Below are 22,001 nucleotides of genomic sequence, written 5' to 3'. Positions count from 1 at the left end.
CGATTTGGAGAAAACCCGAAGTTGCGGTTTATATTAGATCAACTTCCGACCACATTGACCACAAATTTACGCAACCTCATATTCGTCCGCTCTTTCCTGCTTTGAGGCGACGACACAATCTAGAAGAATGAACCGGTCATCTGTGAGACAGAAAGGGCGATGGCAGCTCAGGTAAGTCTACCGTCTCGGCTGCTTCAGCGCTCGACTAAGTTTACAATCCAGCTATGAACTCCCGCACGAAGCATTCAGATCCCATGTCTATCCTCGGCAGTCCTCAAATGGTTCCACCGTCATAGTCTACGGGCATGAGCAAGGCTTGCGTCTTGTGTGGTACGCTGGCAGAGGATTCAAGCCACCAAAGAAAGAGCTGCTGCCACCAAAGATAAATGGGGCTGCAAAGAGCGACCCTATGGTCATCGATATCGACGACGACGACGACGACGACGATGCGGCAGCGAAAACAGAGGCCGAAATAGGGCCTGCTGAGTTCCAAGAAGATGAGGAGGAAGTGGACCCGTCGGCACCATATCGAGATGTGATCAGGCATATCGACATACCATTGGGAACGGCAGCTTCGAGGATTGCAGTGCCACATATTGTTAAGGATCTCGCGCAAGCTCCTCCAGAATCATGGCCAGCTATTTACAACGATCGCATCATTGTCGCTGCCGCTTGCACTGATCTTAGTATTCGAGTCATATCTGCTCCTCTTGATCCACCTGCTCCAGAAGTGCACGACATCTCCAGAATGGATGTCCAAATTTTGAAAATAGAAGGTTCAAATTCCCACCAGCAGCTCGTCTCAGACATCGCAATCACTCACACGGGAGTTGTTTGGAAGGAACAAGAGGACGCCGAGGAACAGACTCAACTAAAGCCTCAGACTCGCTCACAATCTCAATCCAAGCAAGAGAGTGCAGAATCCGAACCCGAACGTTGGTCACTTCTCATTGCATCAGTGTCGTGTACTGGTGCGGGATTGTTACTCGTTCATCAAGTTCCGCTCCACAAAAATCAACTTACGGCGAACGCAGATTATCCTGTCCCAATCAGGAGGACCTACCTTCGCTCCTCATGCATGAATGCGAGGGTTTCGTTCAATACCTCTCCGTACCCGTCTGAAAGACATTCAACGATACTCATTACAGTTCCCGCAGATTCCACAGTCAAGATCTACCAGATTTTCCCGTCACACACTCGAGAGCGCAGAGGATCCACTGCAACAGCTGATTCCGTCTCGAGCACGCGGTCAACAAAACTCCCAAGCAGTGATCGAGGGAAATTCCTCATCACAATGCTCCCGCCCTTCAGGCAGGAGAATACGGAAGTTTTCCAGCAGAGACGAAAAGGGGTTTTGGACGCAAGATGGCTCATCGGCGGCCGTGCTGTCGCAACTTTGCTTGAAGATGGCGAATGGGGGATCTGGGACCTAGAAGCGGTGGGACCGACATCTTCCAGCTCCGGTGCCAATCTTCTTCGTGGACACGGAAACATCTCAGGCATTCAAGGCGGCTCCTTGACTCGGTTTGCAGTTCGCTCACACATCTTACCTTCTGTGGAGTCCAAACAGAAATCGTCCTATACTGAGTCACAACCAACATCCGGTTCTTTGGCTCCAATGACCCCGTCGACTCGCAAGGTGCGATCCGAGGGTCTGTTCCAAGGCTCAGCATCCACGAATAACCCATCAAGACCGAACGGCCAACGATGCTTCGGGTCCATCTATGTCGAAGAAAAGCTTTCGAACCGTGTAGCATCCGACGAGTCCGTGCTCATTAGCTACGCCAACGAAACAATATACATTCCGTCAATCCTCTCTTTCTGGAAGGACGAATCCAAACCGGTGCGGCTTCCGCCTGCAAGCTTAGGAGGCCAAGTCCCATTGTCCCTCAGTCTCCTTCCTAGCTCAGAACCTTCAAGCAATGTGTTCTCTGGGGCCAGCATCTTCGACAATACACGCTCTCCTCCAGATTTCCTCATACAGACATCTCATCGCCTCATCCTCTCGCTCAACCCACTCTCCTTACGTTCCAGCGCGGCCGATCCGTCTACACAGACGATAGCTGCCCCGTCAGACCAAACACTGCTTGCATCCGGCAATCTGGATGTCGAGGGTATGGACCGCATCCTTGATGACATGGGTGGTGCGGCAGCAACGAAGAAACCCATGAACCTATTTACGAAGAGCGTAGGATTCCGCATTGACGATGAGGATGGGGACGAGGACGTCGACATGGGGAGCCCGACGCCAGCGAAAGGCAGGGGGTTGAAGATCATGAGTGGGAAAAAAGTGCTCGAAGGCCAGTCAGCCGTACCAACGAGGAGATTGTTCACATGAGCGCCTCTGAAACTCAACCCGGTTGAAAAGCTGATGGACTTTGCCGCTTTCCCAGCTGGAGTTGGCTCTCTTATGTTGGCAACAAGGACGGTTCCTTTGTACGATACCCAAATCTCGAGCTTTGTCTTGTTCTTATGCGCCGTCGAAGTAATACTCGAGCCTCTGAATGTGCTGGGAGGTCCACATGGACAACGTACAGAGGACATAAGTGGCCCTTTGAAGGCATCTCTTCAACGTCATGGTCAGCATCTACTGGAGCTTGCCCCTACGATCCCCTTTTTCATGCGACATTTGATCAATCTCTTTCCAAGCCCATTTCCTTCCTCTTGCGGACTCATCTTGTCCCCTTCTGCGTCGCTACAGCCAGACCTTCCGTGCCGCCGCTCCCCTTCCGCTCCCCTTCCGCTCCCCTTACCTTCCCTTCTCCCCCAATCCAAATACACACACCTCATCGCGATGCAAGGTGGAGCCCAAGGCGAGATCAATACCTTGACTCAAATCCCCCGGCTCAGTATTCTTCGCGAAAGATCAAAGAGAAAACCCCCCCACAGAAACCTCCCCACCCCTCTGTGCTCGTCTCGGCCTGGCCTCGCCTTCTAGCGGGTGCTCTTGACGGGTCGAACACGCAGAGGGAGGGCGGTTTGGGTCGAGCTGTCCACCGCGACCTGCCCCGAAAGGGCAGATCGTCCAGGATTCACCGTGGGAATCGCAATATTCAACTGCAGTCTACGGTTCCCAATCGGGTGCGCTGGCGGCTCACATCACATTATATCGCATTATCTATCACCTCCCGACCCACGACCCCGTGAGATCAGACGACGTTAATATCAACTCAATGGTTCTTCCTTGAAAATGTCTTTTAGTTATTTTTTTTTTTAGTATTTGGGTTTGGTGTAGTTTCCTTTGGTATTGCGCGATTACTTCCACACACACATTCTCATCCGCTTATGTCGGTCCATGCATGTATCCACGCACGTATGCCATGACTACCAGCAGTTCCAGTGTCTTGCAGATTTGTCCTCCCCGCCTCGACTCTCTCATGGGCCGCGATCCAGCCATCTATCTGCCATTCCCCTCCCTTTATCGACGCTGTCCTCGCTATGCAAAATGAGTGGGTAGAAACCCCTCGCAAACAGAACGCAAATCACACGCCCGGACACGCAAAGGCCCAGCCTCCTCCGTGACCCAAACTTCCCACAGCAATCGCGGATCGGATAGTGGTCCTGGATCATTTGGGCACAGACTCCAGACAGCAGGCAGTGCTGTGCTCACAAAATGACGAGGAGCAGGAATCCATTTCGACGAGACAGACACTCCTCCAATCCGAGGAGAGCACGGCGTCTGACCTGGCCTGGGCGGCCATCAACAGGCAGGCTCCTTTGGTGAGGACGAGGCTCTGTTTGTGCTGTTCTCCTGGTGGCCTGACCGGTTCAACCCTCGAGGCAGAAATCCTCTCATGTTCGATAAAACAAATCGACAGTGCAAAATCAAGACCAACGTATCATCTCGAGACAAATACTCTCAGGCAGAATACCCCGACGCCGCCAATTCTTTCCTAACCCCTTCCTCACTCTGAATCTTCCTCATCTGCGTATCCTCCAATTTCTCTCCCCCAGCAAAACGCATCTTAAGATCCTCTATCGCTCGAATCTTCTTTAAGAGGCCTCGGATTTTCTTGTCCTGTGGGTTGCCGCCAGGCGTCATTGGGGAGGTGACTTCCAGTTCGGGAGGGATTTGTGACGCTTGAGGGACAGGAGGAGGTGCGGGGATGGGAAGAGTCGTGTTGATATTCGTTGGCGCGTTGGTGCGAGGTGTCTTGTTCTGTTGATTAGCATTGGGTGCTCCCTGTGCGGGCCCTTTGGGTGTGCCATTCGAAAATGCGTGGTGACGGTCATACGTTGAGCTGTTCGTATCCCCGCGTTGCCGTCGGCTGTTGCTCCTGCTCCGTTCCTTCTTCGGTCCACTGGGTGGCTCAAGACCAGGCGCGGGCACATAATTCCTACTTCGGCTGCGCTGGTGGCCACGACCATCCGGGCTTCGACTTGGACTCTTTCCCCTTCCACCTTGTTGTCGTTGCTCCGGCGCAAGGTTACTGGCTGGCCCTCCCCCTTGCTGTTGCTCGCGAGCCGCTGCTGCCGCTGCCGCCTTCTTTGCTTCTCTCTTCTTTGCATTCTTCTTAGCCGCCTTGGACAATGGTTCTCCATCTGCCCCTTCCCCAGTGCCTGTCAAACTCACACCCCCACCAGGGGCAGCACCAGGAGGGAGCGGAGTCTTTTCTTCAGCAAGTTCGGCACCGGGAACAATCCGTTGCCGAGGCTTTCCGAACCCATTGATGTTGCTGGAGAATGACGAAATACCCTCGCGAACGAATGCAGCGCCGCCTTCGTCTTCGCGCTTGAAAGCCAGGGGCGTGACCTGTCCACGAGCGCCTGGTGGTCTGTACGCACCAGCAGGCTTACTGGGCGTCTTCCGAGCTGCCATGTAATTCATCGCACTGCTATGTGCTGTGGGGATATCGGCGAGTGGGTTAGCGCCCAGAGGATATGCATCAGCTGGTTGTGGCCGCCAACAAACGTGATAAAGCTCATTCATATCCTCGTTATACATCAAGGAACCACCAGCATGCCAGATCCGAATGCCGTTGTCGACTCGGAGCCGGGGCGACGTAGTTGCTGTCAAGATATGAATGCCGTCAGGCGACCATTCACACACGCTTGCATTACTTGCCTCGATGGTGCAAATCTTGGCAAATTCTTTCTCCAAGTCATAGATGTCCATCTGACCGGCCAGATTTCCGAAACCGGCCACAAGAACAAAACGTCCATGAGGCGAGAAAAGCACAGTATTGCGCGGTCCGAGAGGAAAAGTATGAACCGGCTGGGCTCGGGAGTTGAATATCACAGTCTTGGCCGGCATGTAACCGTAAACTACAGCAAAGCTGTTCGACTTCGGTGACCATGCAACGTCGTGGATGGGGCCCTCCTTGTCTAATACACAGGTTAGCACTTGCACATCGGGCAAGAAACTAGCGAGTGACCTACCCAAATCTATCCGTGAGTCGAAGCCACCGTTGGCACTGAGGAGGTAGAGTGTGGTCTCTCCATAGTAGCTCTTGCCAGTCTTGTCGACTTCGGTTTGGGCCAGCACAATCAAAGACGAGCCATGGTCATTCCACTTGAGCTGCACTTTGTCGCCTTTGTAGAAATTCTTCTGAGATATGGGAGTGGTAAAGTTCGGCACGTTGTAGACTCGGACAGCAGCTGGTTGTCCCTGTCGTTCCGGTTAAATCTTCGCGTCATATAAGCTTGCGACGAGTTTTTGGAGATTACCTTTCTCTCTGGCACGAAGACTGCAATGGTGTGGCTCTTCCCCGGCGACACCGCAAAGTCCGTCACGCCCTCGACGCGGATTTTATTCCACACCGTCGTCAGGTCATGGCTCTCGTAGATTTGCACCTCGTTGGTAACCACTCTCGCACAAAAGGCCTCATCATGTGTGTACTGTAGGTTCCAACCAGTCTGGGACTTTTGCACGAATCTAGCGACTGGCTCCTTGTCGACGCCTTCCGCCAAAGCCTTCTCGTCAATGACCAGCCACACCTTGAGGTTCTTGACGGCGTCACCGTTGTCGTCCTTCGAAGGGCGTTGCCACGTGATTATGTAGGTACCCTTGGGCGAGAAGCCCAGTTCGAAAACATTCTCGGCGGGAAGGGAGGAGATGATGACACCTGTGTCAGCGTCGATAATGTTGACCCTTCGTCTCTAGTCAGTCCATCTGGCTTGGCTCTCGAGGGCGTTCTTGGATCATACTTTTCGGGGTAGGCCCATGCGAAGTATCGGCCGCACGGGGAGTAGGAGCAGCATCGCAGATTTCCTTCGGGTCTGGCATGCGGAGCGTTAGCAACATGACCGGTCCGCTACCGGGTCGCATCAGAACGAACCTTTCGAAACCGGAAAGCGGCTCGTAGTTAGGTGCACCGTTGACCACACCGATCCCCTTGAGAGTCCGGTCTGTGACATGCAAAGTTAGCAACGAGGCTTGAGTATATTTTTGCCCCGGCTGCGCCCAGGATGACACGTACAGGCAAATTGTGTCAGAGCCATTTCCGTGGGTTCTTGAGCACAGTTGAGCGTTTCCAGTGGTCAAGATGGTCAGACTTTCTCGTACGAAAACGTGGGTCTGGCAGGAAGAGACAGTCGATCGCCAACGAGAGATTTGTGTCAGGTTATCAACAACAAAGCCCTGCGGACTAGGAAGTTTGCGGATGGCAGCAGCCTTTGTGGCGGTGAGGTTGTCACAATTCGAGTCTTTTCCGTACTTGATAACTTAATATCAGCGATTGCAGGAGGGGACAAACAAATTGGACAGGGTGACAAGAGGGGCGGTGGAGGGAAGAGAGGGAGAGGGAACAAGGGACAAAAAAAATGTCCAACGGAAGAGGACCAAGTTTCGTGAATGCCAGGCTAGTGGTAGAGCCTGGGCGCAGTCATGCAAAACTTCATTTTAATGGTGTTCGTCCCCTAGCACGGCTTAGCCTGGCTCTAGGAGGCCCTAATAATGGTTCTCTGCTTACTTAAGGCAATTGCCTAGCCAGGGCAAGGTGGGCGAGGCTCGAGTGCCCTGGCTAGCGACTAGCCCGCTGTTAGACCGCTGCTTTAAAGGGAGGTTCAGCCTTGCCATCTACTTGGGCTCGCTGGAAGCGTCCGGGCACCGCAATGAGCCGTTCTCGCGTTGTATTCGCGTTGTCTAACAAGTACAGAAACTTCGTCTGTGGGCATGGTCAAACTGAGTTGCCACCAATTAGCAGACTCGAACGTCCATATTAGACTCTGATAATATAGGTGTCATTCTTTCTGGACGAGTCCCTGGCGCGAGCCCGGCCCAAAGAGGGTAAACAAACCCTTTACGCCTGGTAAACAAGCCGCGTACCACCCACCATTGGGCAAGTCTCAAGAGCGTCCGCTACAAACCCAAGTTATTCATATCGTACAGTCACAAAACTCATTCGTTCATACCCCACCAAGTACAATCTTTCCCAGAGAACCGCCTGATCTCATTTCTCTACCTTGATCTGACCCTACTCGTACATCAGTAGGGAGAAATTTCAACGCCGACGCCGTTAGCTTATTCCTTCTCGAAGGGGAATCTGCCCAATGTCTGGCCCTCGCCCGGCTGCATTGACTGTTGCGCCTGCTCCAGATCTCTTAGTCGATCTCGCATGACTTCCTCTGCCATTTCAGTTCCCATGCCCGAGAATCGATGGGCCTGAGGATGCGCCGAGGTGTCATCGACCGGTGGGGCTGGCTGCATCGTCGTGTCGAGGAAGTTCTGGTCGTAACTCATCCCGTCCATCATCTTAGGATCGGTGCTTCCAGCAGCAGCACTCGGAGTGATGCCACTCATGGGCGTGCTCTGCCCAGAGCCAAACATCGGCAAAGTTCCGGTTCGTGGGGTCGAAGGAGCATTGACATTGGTGCTTTGTCGAGAAATAGAAGCGCGAGTATTGTAAGGGGTGGAGACGGGGCCGCTGACTGTGCTACCTGCCCCTTCGCCAAATCCGACCAGACTCGCCTTGTCCTCGTCACTGAATCCACCTGTGCTCGAGACCCCATCATCTGGATCCTCACTCATCTTGTCCGCATCGTAGTCGACACTGCCACTCGCCCAGGTGGTCCGGCCACCAACGCTACCTGTTGCGCTGGCACTCCCAACCGTACTTCGTTCTTTAAATTGAGGCGCGTTATCAAAGGCTTGACCGTAGAGTGCGCCCGCGCCTGGGGCAAGGTGTCCCAGCGGGGTAGGTCGAGAAGTCGCAACTCTCTCGAGGCCTGCAAGACGGGAGATGCGATCGGCCCGTTCAGCTTCCAGAGTATTCGCAGATGCGCCGGCTCCTCTGCCGCCATGACCCATTGCGCCGTCTTTGATGGCGACAACGGACAACGCTGAGAGAGAGGTGGTGGTGGAGTTGGGGGTGCCCGGACCCATTTCGCTGGGCGTGGCTGGATCTGAAGGAGGCGGAGGGACTGCATGCCCACTGGATTAGTTTTTTTTCCAAATGGTTTTCTGGCAAAAGGAGGCTCAGCGACATACGGTTGATCAGAGTGGGACCTCTGTTAGGCATGGTTGCGATAGATCCGTTTTCCCACCGTAGGAATGGAACTGTGGTACAGGGACCGAAGCCGAGACGAGAACCGTGGTCTTTGAACGCGGATATAGCAAGGGAATGGAGCAGCTGCCGGTGATAGAAGGATAGCAAGAGTTATCACGCAGTCATTATAGGCTCGTAGTGTGGTCGAGTGCTGCGTGGAAGCGATGCCCTGTGAGAGTTCGAGGGGCTTTACGAGCGCGGCCGGTAGAGGGGGGCTCTGTGCTGAGTACAATTGCGGGGGGGTCAAGGTGACAAAAGAAGGCACTTGTATGTTTCTTGGAGGAAGCGGTGTCGGTGATAGTGTTAGGCACAGGAAAGGCGACCTTTTGAATACAAAGTGAAGGAGGAAATGAGGACCTGAGTCAAAGTTTAGGTTAGGAATTCGCAGGTTGCGCGGTGCACAAGGAAGCCAGACGTGGACTTCGAAGTTCCCCAGAAACGCATGCATGCAGGTCGCAAGAACTGGCAAGTTCCGGTTGGCTACGTCATTGGGGCGGAGTCTCACGTGACACGGTGCTCCTACGGTAGGCGAAGCCTCGACGCCGTGGACGCCCTGCTGCTGTACATGTCTAGCATAGGGTCGATAGGGAGTCGGGCCAGAGGCGCCGGCGTGCGTGCTAGATATGGGAACATCCAATGCTTATTGTGGCTATTACCTTATCATACAAGAGCTGTTCTTCGTCAATCAATGTCATCTCTTCGTCACTGACCGGCCCCTGCCCGAGCAGCATCTACCTCGCGTTGAAGGGCCGCGAGGTCCGCCAAAATGTCTCTGGGGTCACTCTTGGGAAACTCCAAATCACTTCCTCCAGCCTCTGCCATGTCTAGGTGTGCCATTGACGGCCTCGTGGTCTCCATGCTGCTTCGGCTAGAGCCTCTTCCTCGCCGAGGCGGCGGTAATGGAGGCGGTAGTCCTTGGCTCATCCGCTTCGAGTAGGATGGACTAGAGTGTAGGCCCGGCCGTAATTCCGTATCCGCCAAGTCCGCATTCTCTGGAATGGAGGCCACGTCGATGGAAGGGCGGCGGTCGCCAGTGCTATTGGCGCGACGGGCTGGGGGCGGCGGAGGAGCTTTCGATGCAGAGCTGAGAAAGGACGGACTTGGAGGTCCATCCGTTTCGCTGAAGACCGAGTAACGAGACGAGCTGCTCCTTGTTAAGACTGGTTTCTTTGGTGCTTGCTGGCTCTTCCGGCGAGTTAACGGAGGCGCTGGTGGCACCTTTTTCTGAGTATCAGGATGTCCGGTACTCGCAAATCGATCGCTAGGATGACTTTCAACAATCGGAGGCGAGTTCAGAATCGGCGCTTCTGAGCTGACATTACGGCTGCCGGGCAACGCCAGAGAATTGATAAAGCTGTCGAATTTGGCTGTTGGACCTTGCTCCATTCCCAAGTCCTTGAGAGGTTTCCCGCGCCTGCTCTTCGGCGGAGGTGGTTTCTCTCCTTTCTCTGAGATGGTCCCAAGCTGCGCTCGATATGTATTTGCCTCGTTGCCCTCTAGATCATCTGAAGTCCGAGGGCTTTCATCGTGCGCAGGTTGTACAGTCTCGAAAATCGAGTGCTGTGAGATTGATGCCGTGTCCGCACTGGAGCCACTGTCACTTACAGGATTAGGGCCTGACTGAATGTTCTGCACCGCGATATCGCGGGATGAAGAAGCACTCCGATCTCCAGTCAGCAACATCCTCTTGAAAGCATCTACATCCATTGTCGACTTCGAGGAGCTGCTGAGGTCTTTCCCAGCAGCGGCGGCTGATTGACTGTTAACCGGCCGCCGTGGTATGCTTGGAAATCGCGCTAGAGTCTCTCTCACAGCATCATCTCTTGAGACCTTCGTCGTGATCGACCCAGCCGCGGTAATCTCATTGTTTGCCCTCGCATTCTCCAATGCCTGCTCGATGGCGCTATCATCCTCGTCGGAAGCTTCGGCCGCAAAAGGATCGCTCGCAAGCGCCTGGCTATAGTCTGTCGGCGCAGGTACAGGAGATTTCGGGCTTGGGAATGTAGATAGGAACTCCTGTCGCGTAGACTCGGGCGAAGGTGGATATGAGACCGGCGAGATGGGGATGGCCGGGGGAGAGGCAAAGTTCACATGTTTCTGCGAAGGACCATGGACTGCTCGAATAATTCAGCAGAGGCCAGGGCAATCGCCCGAAGGTGTAGAAGCGCCACATACCTCTGGTATCAAGAGAAAGAGCGCCAGGACTGGTGCCGCGATGATCCGATGTGAGACTGGGAGTGGGAGTGTTGCTTCCGCCAGAACCTTTCAATGAACTACTCTTACGGAAAGGATTTGTGGACATGAGGTCTCAACAGCCATGTAACCCGCATGAGCGCTCATTGATCTGTGTTGGTCAGGAGAGATTCTGGGGAAGTTAGAGAAAAATGCCCTGCCAAAGAGGATAACTTGGGTCTTGTGAGTCTGGTTGGCATCGGACTGGGCCTTGGATAAGCAGAGATGCGGAACCCATGTGGCAGCCGCCCGCGACTCGGGATTTCGTGGTTCCTCGTCCATATCGCGACGCACCCGGTCAGACTGTGAGCAAGCCACCTTTCCATTCACGCATCATGATTGCTAGTTGCAGATCCAGATATTTCTCACGCCCGGCTGTATTCCACAAATACCTCCTCGTGAAGCCTGCCCGCACACATTCAGTAATAGCTTCCGAGGGTCTGATGAGCTTGTGAAGTGGGCCATTGAAATGCATCGCCAGCGAAAATTTACATTATGATTAGTGCCGGCCGTCTAATGGCCGATCATATGTCTATCTATCAGGTACTCAAGTCTTCCAGCTTAGCTGATGCTTTCTATAGCTTGATAAAAAGCTCATATCCAGCTGTCCTGGGTCTGGAAGTCCTCTGTCATGTATGTATCAGTGTCTCATTTGTCGTGGGGGAGATGACGTCCCCTAGTCGTCGTGGGAAATAAGCAGTCGTGCCGGTATGTACAACTTCTCTTTCCAAGGAATGTCCTCCGGTCGACATCTGCGATAGCCACTTGTATTGAAGGCGGGTCAGATGATCGACGAGTTCGATGAAGCAGTGCCAGACTGACGCGAACAGGTTCTCCAAACTCCAAACTCCAGGGCTGATGCAAAAATCAAAAGGTGAAGACCGGCGGATTGCGTGACAACCAAAGTTGCTGGCGGATGGATCAGGTTCGAGCCTTAGTCTGCTGCCATCCATCTTCGGTCCATTGCCAGGTTTTCGCGCCCTTGACGGGATGAAGCAGCATCGGGCGAACAACGGTTCGGCCGTACACATCCTCCCATTCCTGACCACCGCTTTCGAGCGCTGTGATACCAAGAAGGCGTTGGAATATCGGCATTGCTTGAGCAGAGCTGTAATACCAGGTCATATTGGTCCACGCATGTTCGTTCCACTTGCTGAATGTGCTGTTCCAGTGGCCTCCGGCCTGGCCGAAAGGTCCTCCATTGAACGTTGATTGCAACGCTTCGGGAGTCCAAAATCGATCGGCGAAGATGGGGTGTGGAAACGTGGTGGATTTCAGCCCATGGTGGAGACACATGGTCTGGGGGAACATTTCTGCGTCAATGTGATGCCCGTTCTCTGCGTTTTCATAATTCATGATCTCCAGGACGCGCCGACTGACTCTGCCTTGCGCAATCAGAGTGGCCCTCCTTGGGGTCGATGTGCCCTGAGCATAACCCCAGAGATAATTGCGAAACCACCAGCCGGTGCCAGTCACGTTGAAGCTTGGAAGGAACCCAATCCAGTCAGCATCTTCACCAACTCCCCATTCAAAATCATCTTCTTCCTCCTTGGGCGGCTTAGGCCCACGGGGTCTGACGCCTTCAACGGATACCGGGCCCCACACATGGTGAGGATCTTCGTCCCTCGTCGAATTGCGGAAATCGGTGTCGAAATCGCCATGGACCGAGGGGATATAGACCCTGCCAGCTCGTTCCCAGATGCCCTTTCGTGGTTGATTGCGTCCAAAATTTTCGACAGCCTCGAAAAAGTCCAAATAGTGGCCGGTATACCGCACGTCAAACTCCCATTGGTAAAAGAAATCGAACTCGGGGTGGTTGCGCGCGAACCATTGGATGATCATCCAGGGCGACCGGCCAACAAAAGCATGTTCAGCCAAGTTGGAATACAAGCCCCGAATTTGAGCGTGGTTCCAGACTTCTGTCATGGACCGGAACTCAGGTGGGATGTGCTTCTCGATCGTTGCTCGCGGCTCATCCTCGCCGACGAAGAGTGGGACATTTTCGTCCTTGACATGAAGCAGAAGAAACACCTGATACTTCCCTCCGCTGGCCAAAGAGGCCTCTGCAATCATTGCACGAATGTTCATTACGGCGTCGGCAGTCCACTTCGCGCCAGTCCAAACACGAATCAGAATCGCGGTGCGTTTTGCCTTGTTGACCATGCCGGGTTCCAGAGTTGAGGAGAGGGGTTTGTACGAGGATTTGTCGTGTTTGTGTCGAAGATTGGAATACTGAATCGAATTCGCAGGGCGCTCCTTGAAGGGTCGAAACCGGAGCTTGTTGGCGACGGCACAGCCGTCCTGCAATTCACCCCAGTCAACCATGTCCCAGTCGACGTCGCTCATCTTCTTCATCTCTTCGACGTCGGTTGCATCCCACTGGTCGATTCCATAAGCCTGGAAGCGACCAACACGATCAAAGGATACACTTCCATCCAAGCCGGATGCCTCATACGAGCCAAGGCTAGGCTCAACAGCACCTAAAGATTTCGAATCAGACATGCCCAAGCACCATGGGTCGCACACTCTCACCGTTTGCTTGACCTGGATACGCCCAAATGGCGTCCTCATAGCTCTCGTTCAATGGCACACCACGCGGACCAACGCAGGAGACAATGTGTTCCACAGGTTCTTGGAATGCCCGATAGCCATCATAGCGAACGAGGAGGGGACTCGTCTTTTTGCAATCGATTTCACCGGTCTCACAAGCGCGCAAGTGTGACGTTCCACGCGTCAAACCGTCATGCCTGGTCAAATCAACATGGTTAGGCTCCTGACACAGACAATGATTGGCCGCTAAAGGGGTGTGGTGACATACGTTGTAAAGTCTCTCCAGATCCATTGCTCTTTCTTTGCATTCTCCATTGTCATTTCCATCATTTCATCCTCGGTCGGCGGAGGGGGTGGAGGCTCCGTGACTTCTGGGATTTCTATGATCTCGGGGACCTCTGGTACTTCGGGGACTTCTGGGATTTCTGGGGCGGGCTCGGGTGGCGGGGGCGGAGGTGTTGCACTCATTATCTTGATGAGAATTATGATGCCGACGAACGTGGCTGCTACTTTGAGCACCATCCGCAACCGAGGCATACAAATCTGCCATCTTGAAGGCTTCTTCCAAAGGTCGTGTCTGGCGGGTGACCAGCTTGGGGGAGGTGTCTCGGGCTCAACAGGCGAGTCTTCAAGCAAGCCCATCTCGGAGCGGCTGCCAGTGATAGTGAGTCTTCGGGTCATAAGATTTCGGGTTCGATCGATCGAGAGAGGGTTGTCGATGGGATGGTAAAATAGTAACAGGCCTAAACGAGCGACTGAAGGTGAGGAGGCGCGCAGCTACTAGAGCGAGAGTCGATGGTGGTGGTCGTGATAGAAGACGACGTGTAGGAGGAAATTGGGGTTGATTTTGGTGGACCGAACGAAAGATTGGAGGGCGTCATGCAGATTGGGAAGTTGCCATCAAGGTTCAAACAGGACGAGGGAAGCGACCGGCGTGTAGGGGGGTTTTGGCGAGTTGACAGCGAGGGTAATGTACAGGGAGGAAGGGAGGGATGTGTGTAGCAGGCACAGCCAACTCGACAAAGCGAATGAGTCGAGATACAAGCACGGAGTACGGCGTCCAGATACAGCGCAGGCAGGCAAACAGACAAGGAGAAAACGAAGGGCCCCCAAGGGTGGGAATCTCAGAGAAAAGATAGACAAGAGACAATACGGAGTATCCGTATGCCACTCCGGGGCAAAGTGGATATGGAAATTGAAGATGCATTGAGGCAAAGAAGACTAAAAAACTACCAGTATGACCCTGGTCGAGCCCACCGTCTCCATCTGTCTTAGCATGCAACCTTCAACCACCGTCAAAGCCTCAAATCAGCCATGGCGGCTGAAGCAACCTGCAAGTAGCGTCCAGGGCACATAGACGATTGGCCCCAACCCGAGACGCGGGTGGTGGGACATTTGCACGCAATCAAGGCCACGGCCACACATGGGTGGACCTCGTCGCCCACTGTCCAGCTCTTTATCTGTTGTGTCTGCGTGACTTGTATTCCGGGTATCTCTATATCTTGGTCCTTTTCCTTTCCAAGCCGGAGACGCGAGCGACGGACTCGAGACGAGACAGAGAGGAGGAGAGGCAGAGGCAGAGGTGTGCCTGGAGGCAAGGCGGCGTTCGATGGGGTGGCCGGGGGATCCCAGGATCAAGGTTGGCGCCACGGTCATGTCAAGCTTTCTGAGATGGATGTCCGGGCTAGGAGACTCAGATCCATGTGCTACCAGCGACAGGATGACGCCGGACAGTACGACATGCATCCAACGGCGGGCGGGCGGACGTGTGAGGGCAGAGGAAGACAAGACATCAATGGCGCCATCTGTGGCCGTCTGATGATTCGATGATTGACTGAACGAGCCAGTCGTTGAGTCTGGTGGATGGATTGTATGCAGCCAGGACACAACATCCGGCGTGTTTCTCTGGACCGGGTGTTTTCTTCTGGGAATGCTTGATACTGGACGCGCAAGCAACTCGTCTCTCACACTGAATGATCTCTTCACTCTTCACTCATCACTCATTTCACTCACTCAGTGCTCAACTCAACGGTGTGTCTTGTTGAGGCATTGACGTCACTTGTAGTCTGCGGTGCGGATTCTCTTCCCCACCAACGAACAAACTCAACCCCTAATGCGGGTCTGACAAAAAAAAAGAAGAGACGACAGTGTGTCCTCTCTGTCTCTCTCTGCCTCTCACTCCCCTGCCATCTCACCTCTCTCCGTTCTCTGCTCCGTGGGCTCCATACTACAGCTATCCTTGTGGATGCTCTTACCCCGTACTCTACCACCCAACCTTACATTCCTCAAAGCGGCAGAGGGCCCAAAGGTCCCGCCCCGGCCTATTCCACCGACGCAGCCATCCAACGAAATCCCATCTGCGTTGTGGCAACACCGCAATTCTCCATCTTGCATGTTTGATCTACGCTCATGGTGGGTTCCCACCCGTTTCAAAACTCCTCAAGATCATACGCCGTCTGTCTGAAAACCTCCTTGCCAGTCTCCCAATCTGGCGTTATTACTGCATACATGCTTGCACGACAATATGCGCCCACCGACACTGCCATCATTCCCGTTTCATTGCCACGGAGGCGGTTCATCCTACCTACACGAGCAGTGCCCCCACGGCTCACATCGCCGATACTTGCATACATGAGCCAGACGGTCGGCGGAAGGCCAAAAGCACCTCCGATAAGCCAGGCAGTCCAACCAATCATTCTCTCCCCTTTGGACATATCAACTCTATCTTGCAGGACGCGGAGTCCGCCCTCTAGCTGAAGCTGCCGAGTGTGTTCTACCATTCATACTCCGGCCCGACCAACTTGCAGAGTTCATCCTCCTCGGCCGCCTCGCTCTGCGCCTTGGGAACTGAATAATCGATATTTTTACCCTCCGCTTTCTCCGCCTCGGCATGGCCCACTAACACATCCCTCACCTTGTCGAGATACCATTTGACGGCATGCTCTGTTGACAAAAGGGTGGGCTTCGTCAGCTCCTGGATATATTTTCCGATGGGATTGTCCAGAGTCTGGCAAACATACCTTCAATGGAGTGCAGCCTGCCTAAGCCCAGAACCCCGGATTTAAACCCTTTCTGGGCATTAACGGCCAGCTCGACATCCTCAGTCTCGACGAACCGCCAATAGCCAATGTCATGCTCCATCCAATGGTCGTACTCCGGGCTAGGTTTCTGCATACTCGACCTCCGGTAAGTTTCGCTCTGGTACGAGGTCTCCAGTGCGCCCGTTGCATTAAAGCGAGCGATGAACAGGAGGTTGTCACTGAATATGACCGCGCCGATCGGGTACAACCAGGCTAGACGGACAAGTTAGACCTGATGTCAGTGTCGCTGTTCTTTCACTAGACCAATCCCAGGGCGGACTTACTGATATATGCTTCTGACAGCCCTTCCCTCTTCGGAGGCAGGAAATGGCGTGATGCTCCTATGCCCTGCCGGAGGTAGTATTGGTCCAGTGCAAAATCCTTGGGCAAGGTTGTCGGGTGGCCAGTCTGGCAATGATAACATTCCTGACACCCTGTTACCAAAGTTCAAGATGTGGCAGCCCAAGGGGAGAGAGGCAAACCTGGAATCCATCCGCAAAAGTTTTCCAGTTGAACTCGGTTCCTGCCGCTGAACTATTCCAGGTATGATCATACTCCCACCCATCATTCGGGAAGAGCGCAAACTCGTCCCCAATCTCCCTTCCGGTCTTCGTCGCCGGGGCTGGATCGAAGTCGTCACCAAATTGATCCTCAAAACTCACCGCAGGAGTCTCCCTTGCATCGAAGTTTACAAAGATGAATCCTTGGGCCGTCACATGAGTGTGGATTCTGAACAGCGAATGCTGCTTGGGATCAAAGTCTTCGAGATTGCTGTATTCTCGGGCTTTGTGCAAGTCTCCGTTGGGCAGGTACGACCAGCCGTGAAATCGACATGCCAAAACCGTGCTGGACCCGCTGGACTTCTGAGTGACCGGGTGGCCTCGATGTCGACAGATGTTGTGGAAGGCGTTGATATTCCCGTCTTTGTCGCGGATGAGGAAGAAGTTCCATCCAAACATCTGCACGAGTACTTCAGCCTGGACAACAATCTCTCTCGGAAGGGTGTTGAGGCCGTACCTCGAGTGTCAAGTAATCTCCTGCTTTCTGAAAACGCGCCTTGAAACTCGCCACGTGCCATAGCTACGAGAAGGACAAGTCAGATCTGTCATCACTCCTTTGGAAGTTGGCGACGACGACCAAGGAGTCCTCCAGCCTCGAGCAAGCACAGTGTGTGGGACTAAGACAGGTCTCTTACCGTGGAGAACAACGCCCGCCTCTCGAGCTGGAAGATTTTCTCGTCGCGATACCATCTGTTGCGCATCCCTCGGTCAGCAGTCTGGTCACGACAAGTTGCTATCTATGTCTGTTTTTTCCCCCCATAATGAAAGAACCCGACGAGCGCAGACGGGGTGCCCTGGCCGCGGGCCCCGATTGCATACCTAGAAGGTGCCAAACTCAACGTCTTCCTTCCCAGGTCGACCGGGCGCAGATTCTTCTCGCGTCCCTTTTGGAGGTATCCGCCGTTGGCGAGGAATTTTGTGCTGTCGACGGTCGTCATGGTTCCGGGCGCGCGTGTACCACGCTTTGTTGTATATCTTCCCCCCTGCTTCTCCCGCTCTCGTCAAACTTGGGCGCCAGATACTGTCAGAGGCACTGCAATACACCGCGATGCGATCCGATGGTCGTAGACGGTTTACAAGCGCAATGACAAGCTAGCAGGCAACGCACTGCTTCCACCCTTTCGCTTCTCCAGGGGCGCAGATGACACAGTTCAGATGCCCGAGCCACTGATCAGGCCAACGATAAAGAATCCCAAATCCCAGTTATTATATAGTTTTACAAAATTTGCTACATCTCCCTTCCTCGACTTTCGATAAGGCCTACACGCCTCCTTATTCCTCATCGGTCGACCAATGCAAATCTATCAATCCGTCCCATATCCCCTCATTACCACGGAGAAGGCCGTCCGGGAGGGGAGGGAGGGAGGGAGGGTTATTTTGCTGGATGCGGATAAGGTCGAGGAAGCGATAACTTACTTAAGCCCCTCTCTTTCGGGAGGGAGGAAGTTCTGGTCTGGCCGGGCGAGCTTGAGTCTGGTGTTATCGTTGCCCAGAACCAATCGCACGCAGGGGAAATGAAATAATGGAGATGAGATGGGATGGGGAACAGGGCACAACGACTGATCCACTTCCCTTTAAGCTGAGCCTCGCTGCTACAGATTTGAGCACACGAACGAATAATGAAGCCTAGGTCCCTCTGTTATTACTGCCAGATCCGTCCCACCCAGTAGCCTCGCCTTCCTCTTCTGGATTCTATGCAACGACACACCAGTCCAACCACCGCAACTAGCCAAAAACAACTAGTCCAACTCCCCTTCCATGAATGGTGTCGGTCTCAGCCCAGAATCGACCACACTGATCGCGTCGGCCGCATCTGTGGCACTGCCCCGGGCCCGGACTCGGATCCGGGCTTCTGCTTCGTTGCCTCTGCGGTGGGGGATATCGGCGACACTGGCGAGAGTGAGGTCGTCGAAGGTCGGCCTGCCGCGGTGGCTGCATTGGTCGTCGCCATGATCAGACTGTGCAGAAAGACGCTGTCGCCGCTGCTTCGAGAGCTTGCGGTGCGCGTAGCGGAAGTTGACCTTGATGTTGTCGCCGTACAGCGAGTCAAGAGCGAGCTGGAACTCGAGGACGAGGACAGCTGGCGTCTATGGTCTCTATACCTTGCTCCGTGACTGTCTCTGTTTGAATCGACGGGTACCAGGCCACCCAGTACTCTTGGCTGCTGCACTGTGTATGAATCGTCCCCGACCTCTCCACCGGCGCCGGACTGCTGGGCAAGGTAAATGACGGGCACTCTGGGGACTGGGGGTGGCGGATCGTTCATGTAACGCTCTGGGCCCTTCAAGCCTTCTGAGGGGGGCTGTGGCCGCCGTCTCCCAGCCTGCAATGGCGCAGGAATTGGGACCGGAACTTCAAGATGGTCCCTGGATGACGCCGAGTGTCCTCTGGAGGGCAGCGCTCCCGACATTTTCATTTCGGCCGGATTGGCTGTTGCCGGAAGCCTCATAGGAGCAGCATCGGGACGATCTTGACGGTGGAGCTCATGACTTCGAACTGGGGGAGAGTGCTGCGTAGTATGATTGCTGGACGTGGCGTTGTCCTCGACGACACCAGTCATCCACGCGAAGGCACTGTTGGACGTGAGGTGGCTGAAGGCACCGCCGTGTAATTTCTTGACGTCCGACTCTGGGGTAGTGACTGAGCCATTCAGGCTGTTCAACAATTGCTGAGACGTTGCAGCAAGCTCGACCAAGGAGCGCGCTGGAGACGCACTGTTTGCCGGTGATGGTGATAAGACCTCCCTCCATGGCTCCTGTCTCTGCTCCTGAAGAAGTGCGCCGTCAAGAGAAGGCGTCGAGCCAGAACTCTCTGATTCGAGCTGCGTGGTTGTCAAAAATGGACCGATTGTCGTAGCAGTGTCTTCGGTCAACCCAACCGGCTCTTGACCGGCATCCAGAGCTTCGAGCATCAATCGCCGGTTCGCGTCCACCATGTTTTGACGTCTCTCTGAAAGGAAGCCAAACCACGCGCGATCCGCCGCAACATTCACTAGTAAAGTCTCAAAATCCAAATGGAATCTGTGCTCAAGCCTGGCCAACTTGCTCTCATTGGTTAACTTCAGGCCCTGGAGTTCCATAGTAGCATTCGCTTGCAGAGCTTCTGATTGGGATCGATGCTTTGAGAGCATGGCTTGTTGCTTCTCCTCGCGCTGTCGCTGAAATCGTTCCTGAAGACGGCGTTCTCGTGCTTCCTTGTCCTGCTTTCCACGGAGGTGTAGCTGAGTTTCCAGGAAAAAGTCGTCTTCCAGCTCTTGCTGCTCAATGGTAAACGCCTCCAGCTCCATATTGTGCCTCTCCTTGATGGTGGTTGTTCTCTTCGCAACGTTCGATTCCATCTTTGCCAGGTTTTCGACATTCTCTTGTTCTTGTCGCGTCATTGCTTCGTCACGGAACTGCATATGTTGTTGCTCGGTACGCAAATGTCTGTCATCCAAGTTCTTCTTTTGTGCTCGCAGAAGACCGTTCCAGGCAGACTGGATTGTATGACAGGACTCCTCAATGGAGATTCGCAGGATCTGTCGCAGCTCTTGGGCCATTCGTTCTTCTTCCGTGCGTCTGGCCTCCTCTTCCCGAAGACGCTGTTCCTCCAGTCTCGCGAGCTCGGCCTCTTCTCTGCGCTGCTCCTCTTGTCTTTGCTGTTCTCTTCGACGCTCCTCCGCCTCAAGTCGCTCCATTTCCTCGACCTGGGCAATTATTCGATTGATTTCTGCAGCTTCAGCTTCCGCTATCTCCGCTCTTGCCCCTCTGCGCCGTCTCAACTCTGCCTGGCGGTTGGTCTCATCTACTTCAGTGCAAGAGCAGGTCCGCCACTTGACACCGCAAACGTAGCAGAACTGCGCACCACATTTACAAGTCATATGTCGGCAGCCTTGCGTTCGCTGGTACATGTTAGCTACATTCTGTCAGTCAACGAATATAATGTTACCTCGACCATAGTGCGGCATTTGAAACAGCGTCGCCAGCCCTGCAGCTCAGCCAGCATAATTGTTGCTTCGAGGCCGTAGTCTTGAGGGCAATCTGCGGAGTCTCGATGAGCCAAGCCGCGACATATACTGCAAATCTTCGTTGCACAGTGTGGGCATTTCATGTTCAATATGCGGATGCGTTGGAGCTTTGCGGGTGGAATCCATTTCAAGCATTTTGTGTTTGGGCAATACCATCTTTCTTGAGGTGCAATTGCATACTCAGCAGCCTTCTCCTTGTATATCTCCCTATGCTTAGCGTCGAGCGACAACAAAACTGTGTGTAATGGAATCTCTGTCAAGCAGCACTTCGGCGGGAAGTTAGATTCGTTTTGGAGAGCAGTTGTGATCAGGGTTGTCAAGCATAACTTGCAATATGAGTGATTGCAAGGAAGTTTGCTCGACTCCTTCTCGGAGATCTCTTCAAAGCAGCTTGTACATTCGACTTGAGATGTTCTCCTCGCCGGTGTCTTCTTTGCATTGTTAGAAGGCTGCGATGATTCCTTGTCCGACTTGCTCTTGAGGGTTGAGATAAGGCTGATGGTAGACCCAAGAACGCTGCCACCGAGGTACCGTGATCTTAACCGACTTTTCTCGGAACGGCGCTCGGACTGCGCGCTTCGAGACTCAGATGTGTCATCGTTGTCGAAATGTTCAGGGGCAACAGAGCGGCGAGCCGATTCTGTGTTCGTCTGATGAGGCCCGCTACCATCTTCTGCTTGTGCCGAGTTTTGAACAGTACATCCGTCTGGCAGTCGAACATTTCGCTGGCCCTTGCCCGGTGGCAGAGGCGCATTGGGCGATAATGACCAAACAAGAATCTGTTTGAGTTTTTCTGGCAAGTTCGAGTCCTCTTCGACTCGTTGGAGTGCAGGTGGTATTTTCTGTCCTGTCCAGTCATTGTTAGGCCGCAGATTGAAGTTGACGCCCTTGAAAGCTTCCCAAGTCTCTCCTGGGGGCGGCTCCTTGTTGCTGGAGGCTTCAGCTGCCTTGCGTAACATCGGAGCGTATAGATAGATGATGAAGCAGGTTAGAAAGAAGAATTCAAACGAGTTAAGAAAACAAAAGTCATTGAATACCATCACTCGGGAGCTGCATAGCCCTGTTAGATTGTGATATGGAACTGAGA

General features: G+C 53.8%; 7 protein-coding genes across 7 annotated transcripts; 2 read left to right on the top strand and 5 right to left on the bottom strand.

Moving 5' to 3' along the window:
* Positions 1-59: 59 nt before the first annotated feature.
* PV07_07849 (uncharacterized protein) lies at positions 60-2,626 on the top strand. Its single transcript, XM_016394963.1, has 2 exons — positions 60-171; positions 223-2,626. Exons 1-2 carry the CDS (start codon positions 128-130, stop codon positions 2,336-2,338), a joined length of 2,160 nt encoding a protein of 719 aa, XP_016248382.1. The 5' UTR covers positions 60-127; the 3' UTR covers positions 2,339-2,626.
* Positions 2,627-3,185: 559 nt separating this feature from the next.
* Positions 3,186-6,794, bottom strand: PV07_07848 (uncharacterized protein). The gene is made up of 6 exons (XM_016394962.1): positions 6,420-6,794; positions 6,279-6,348; positions 6,148-6,219; positions 5,668-6,091; positions 5,380-5,608; positions 3,186-5,325 (listed from the first exon to the last, which is right to left on the bottom strand). The coding sequence occupies exons 1-6, from the start codon at positions 6,439-6,441 to the stop codon at positions 3,860-3,862; spliced, it is 2,283 nt and encodes a 760-aa protein (XP_016248381.1). The 5' UTR covers positions 6,442-6,794; the 3' UTR covers positions 3,186-3,859.
* Positions 6,795-7,141: 347 nt separating this feature from the next.
* Positions 7,142-8,882, bottom strand: PV07_07847 (uncharacterized protein). The gene is made up of 2 exons (XM_016394961.1): positions 8,429-8,882; positions 7,142-8,361 (listed from the first exon to the last, which is right to left on the bottom strand). The coding sequence occupies exons 1-2, from the start codon at positions 8,457-8,459 to the stop codon at positions 7,463-7,465; spliced, it is 930 nt and encodes a 309-aa protein (XP_016248380.1). The 5' UTR covers positions 8,460-8,882; the 3' UTR covers positions 7,142-7,462.
* A 226-nt stretch (positions 8,883-9,108) lies between these two features.
* PV07_07846 (uncharacterized protein) lies at positions 9,109-10,992 on the bottom strand. The gene is made up of 2 exons (XM_016394960.1): positions 10,662-10,992; positions 9,109-10,600 (listed from the first exon to the last, which is right to left on the bottom strand). The coding sequence occupies exons 1-2, from the start codon at positions 10,786-10,788 to the stop codon at positions 9,189-9,191; spliced, it is 1,539 nt and encodes a 512-aa protein (XP_016248379.1). The 5' UTR covers positions 10,789-10,992; the 3' UTR covers positions 9,109-9,188.
* A 202-nt stretch (positions 10,993-11,194) lies between these two features.
* On the bottom strand, positions 11,195-14,372 carry PV07_07845 (uncharacterized protein). The gene is made up of 3 exons (XM_016394959.1): positions 13,537-14,372; positions 13,251-13,465; positions 11,195-13,198 (listed from the first exon to the last, which is right to left on the bottom strand). Exons 1-3 carry the CDS (start codon positions 13,947-13,949, stop codon positions 11,640-11,642), a joined length of 2,187 nt encoding a protein of 728 aa, XP_016248378.1. The 5' UTR covers positions 13,950-14,372; the 3' UTR covers positions 11,195-11,639.
* A 1,106-nt stretch (positions 14,373-15,478) lies between these two features.
* PV07_07844 (uncharacterized protein) lies at positions 15,479-18,101 on the top strand (the record flags this gene model as incomplete). Its single annotated transcript, XM_016394958.1, has 1 exon — positions 15,479-18,101. A coding segment is annotated over one exon (543 nt), but the record flags the coding sequence as incomplete, so codon positions are not given.
* Positions 18,102-18,682: 581 nt separating this feature from the next.
* Positions 18,683-21,954, bottom strand: PV07_07843 (uncharacterized protein; the record flags this gene model as incomplete). The annotated part of the gene is made up of 2 exons (XM_016394957.1): positions 18,683-20,788; positions 20,836-21,954. 2 exons carry the CDS (start codon positions 21,952-21,954, stop codon positions 18,683-18,685), a joined length of 3,225 nt encoding a protein of 1,074 aa, XP_016248376.1.
* Between the last annotated feature and the right edge of the window lie 47 nt (positions 21,955-22,001).

This window comes from Cladophialophora immunda (assembly GCF_000835495.1).
Source record: "Cladophialophora immunda strain CBS 83496 unplaced genomic scaffold supercont1.4, whole genome shotgun sequence".
In the NCBI taxonomy this organism is placed as follows: domain Eukaryota; kingdom Fungi; phylum Ascomycota; class Eurotiomycetes; order Chaetothyriales; family Herpotrichiellaceae; genus Cladophialophora; species Cladophialophora immunda.
The sequence above is the reverse complement of the archived record's forward strand: the minus strand, read 5'-3'. Positions and strand labels throughout refer to the sequence as shown.